The 2,330-nt window shown below is 43.6% G+C and overlaps 1 protein-coding gene across 1 annotated transcript; it reads right to left on the bottom strand.

Moving 5' to 3' along the window:
- Positions 1-548: 548 nt before the first annotated feature.
- Positions 549-1,745, bottom strand: LOC308151571 (2-amino-3-ketobutyrate coenzyme A ligase, mitochondrial-like). The gene is made up of 2 exons (XM_080524465.1): positions 1,569-1,745; positions 549-872 (listed from the first exon to the last, which is right to left on the bottom strand). The coding sequence occupies exons 1-2, from the start codon at positions 1,675-1,677 to the stop codon at positions 721-723; spliced, it is 261 nt and encodes an 86-aa protein (XP_080380591.1). The 5' UTR covers positions 1,678-1,745; the 3' UTR covers positions 549-720.
- Positions 1,746-2,330: the final 585 nt, after the last annotated feature.

Raw genomic sequence — 2,330 nt, 5'->3', positions numbered from 1 at the left:
TTTGAACTTTGACTTTGTTTGCTGGTTTGCAACCTTGTACCGCCTTTGGAGCCCTTTGCTCAATCTTTAGTTTTCGTGCACTTTATTATTGACCGCAGTGCCGGAGTTATTATTACCTACGTGCTGAGCCCTACTGCTCCCCTTTTTGTTGTCCGGCTAAGAGTTTATGTTTGTACCTATGAATCATACGTCTCAGTAAAGAGAATCTTTATTTTATTACATCTCCGTCTCATTCTTTACTTACACCGCACCTGGATCCGACATTATTGTGTACACCCAGAACCTATTGAGAAACATAACAGAACCTATTGAGAAACATAACATAACCCTAGCTCCAGCCCTAAGCCTAGCTCCAGCCTTAACCCTAGCTCCAGCCTTAACCCTGGCTCCAGGCCTAACCCTAGCTCCAGACTTAACCCTAGCTCCAGCCAGGCTACATCTAGCTAGCCTAACATTAATATAATCAAATTACAGCAGCAGTTTGTAATAACAACGTTTTTATTTATTAGTTCAGCTGAAAAAAGCTACACAAATAATATTGACCACAATTGACCTTCGACTGTAATAGTACATTATCTTCGTCACAGTCATTCATAGTTCTTGTTGTAACAGTCCCGCTTTGTGACCATGCTCCATTGTCTGCCCATCTACAAGCCGCACTGCTTCTCTCTTTCTCATCTACTATTGGCAGCAAAATCCTCCAAGTCCTTGGACTGTGTTTTAAGATACAACACCATGCTTCCTGCCTGTCTGAATAAAGGCCTCCACAGCTCGGTCGATGTCCTGCTCAGTATGGGCCGCTGAGATCTGGACCCGGATCCTGGCTTTGCCCTTCGGTACCACAGGGAAGGAGAACCCGATGACGTACACTCCTGGAGGAGGCAAAGAAGAGTGAGTAGGCTTGAAGCATGGAGGCACACAACACACAACACAAAAGACGCTTGAACTTCGAGAAAGGCTTTTTTCGAGTGTAACATGTTATGCTGTTGTTTTTAACTTGTATTATGTCACTTGTTTGCTGCCATTGTTTCATGGATCCTAGGACTCACTAGGAAATCAGTGACACTTGTTACTGAATGGACTATCCTTGTTAAATAGATAGAAAATGAAGTGTAATCAAGTGGTGCTGCAGACCGGTGGTCTGATCTACGGTGGCACCAGAGCTGCTTGGGGAGTTCTTGTTATTCTCTGCTCCCATTTTGTGAGGTAGCGAGTTGTCAATGTCTCCCTCTGCTGGTTAATGTGTGTCAGATCATTTGTAATCACTCTGTATTGCCATAAATAATTTTGATAATGTATGTCTAAATGCAGTTATTTGAATGAAGTATATATATATGTAATATATGTATATTATCCGCCCATCAGTGAAGTGGGTCTCCTATGTGGAAGCCACGGGCATCAACCGTTACAGGCCAAGAGAACATACTCAAGGTCAGAGGGTGACACTTGAGTTTGTATGTCTCAGACAGGGCTAACCTCCAAATCCCCCTGCTACAGAAGGCAAGGATTTCATCACAGGAGTGTGATTCTACATCCCCTCCGCTACATATTAAACTATACCATCTCACCTAGCTTCAGCATGTCATCAGCCATCACGGAGGCTAGCCGCGCGTCCCCTAGCATCACAGGGCAGATCGGATGGGCGTTGCCCGAGATGGTGAACCCAGCCTTGGTCATGGCGTCTCTGAACCTGAGCGCAGAGGTAGAGAACGATAACAACAACAGTATGAAAGAGGATACTAGTGTTCGTTGGTATTCATTTTAGAATCATTCCTATCAATAGTTCCCTGAGGCAGCAAACAGGGTGTTCTTGAAATGTTTCACAAACATGGGTGGAAGGACACAGTCCAGATAAAGCAGAAAACAGTTCCTCCCACAGTCCTTATCTCTTACGAGACGTCTGACCCGGGACGAGCTCTAGCCAACTCTGATACATTAACATGGAACATACTGTATATGTTGATTCATGTGTACCGCCAACTAAATTGCTCAATACAAAAATGAAAATAAAATGGTCACACAATTACTCAGTTGCTCAACACAGCTTCATTCACATTTGGTAAAAACAACAAAAAACATAGGGAGGCTTATCTGTTCGTGACTGTCAACATTTGCATAAGCTAAAGGGAGGGTGTCTACCACATTCACCAAACTATCCAACTACTCCCCCCCCCCCTTCTCTGATTCTCACCTCATAGTCAACTCTTTACATACATTCAGTTGATTTTTTTCTCCAGCTAACTAGCCACGTTAAGTTAGCTTGCTACTTACCTCAGGCTTTGGCTTTTAGGCAATTCGAAGGTCGTTCGATATGTTAGTCACAAAATAAA

The sequence above is a fragment of the Nansenia antarctica genome (genome assembly GCF_963989245.1).
Source record: "Nansenia antarctica genome assembly, chromosome: 2".
Classification (NCBI taxonomy): domain Eukaryota; kingdom Metazoa; phylum Chordata; class Actinopteri; order Argentiniformes; family Microstomatidae; genus Nansenia; species Nansenia antarctica.
Note: the sequence above shows the minus strand (reverse complement) of the source record. Positions and strands in the feature narration are given on the sequence as shown.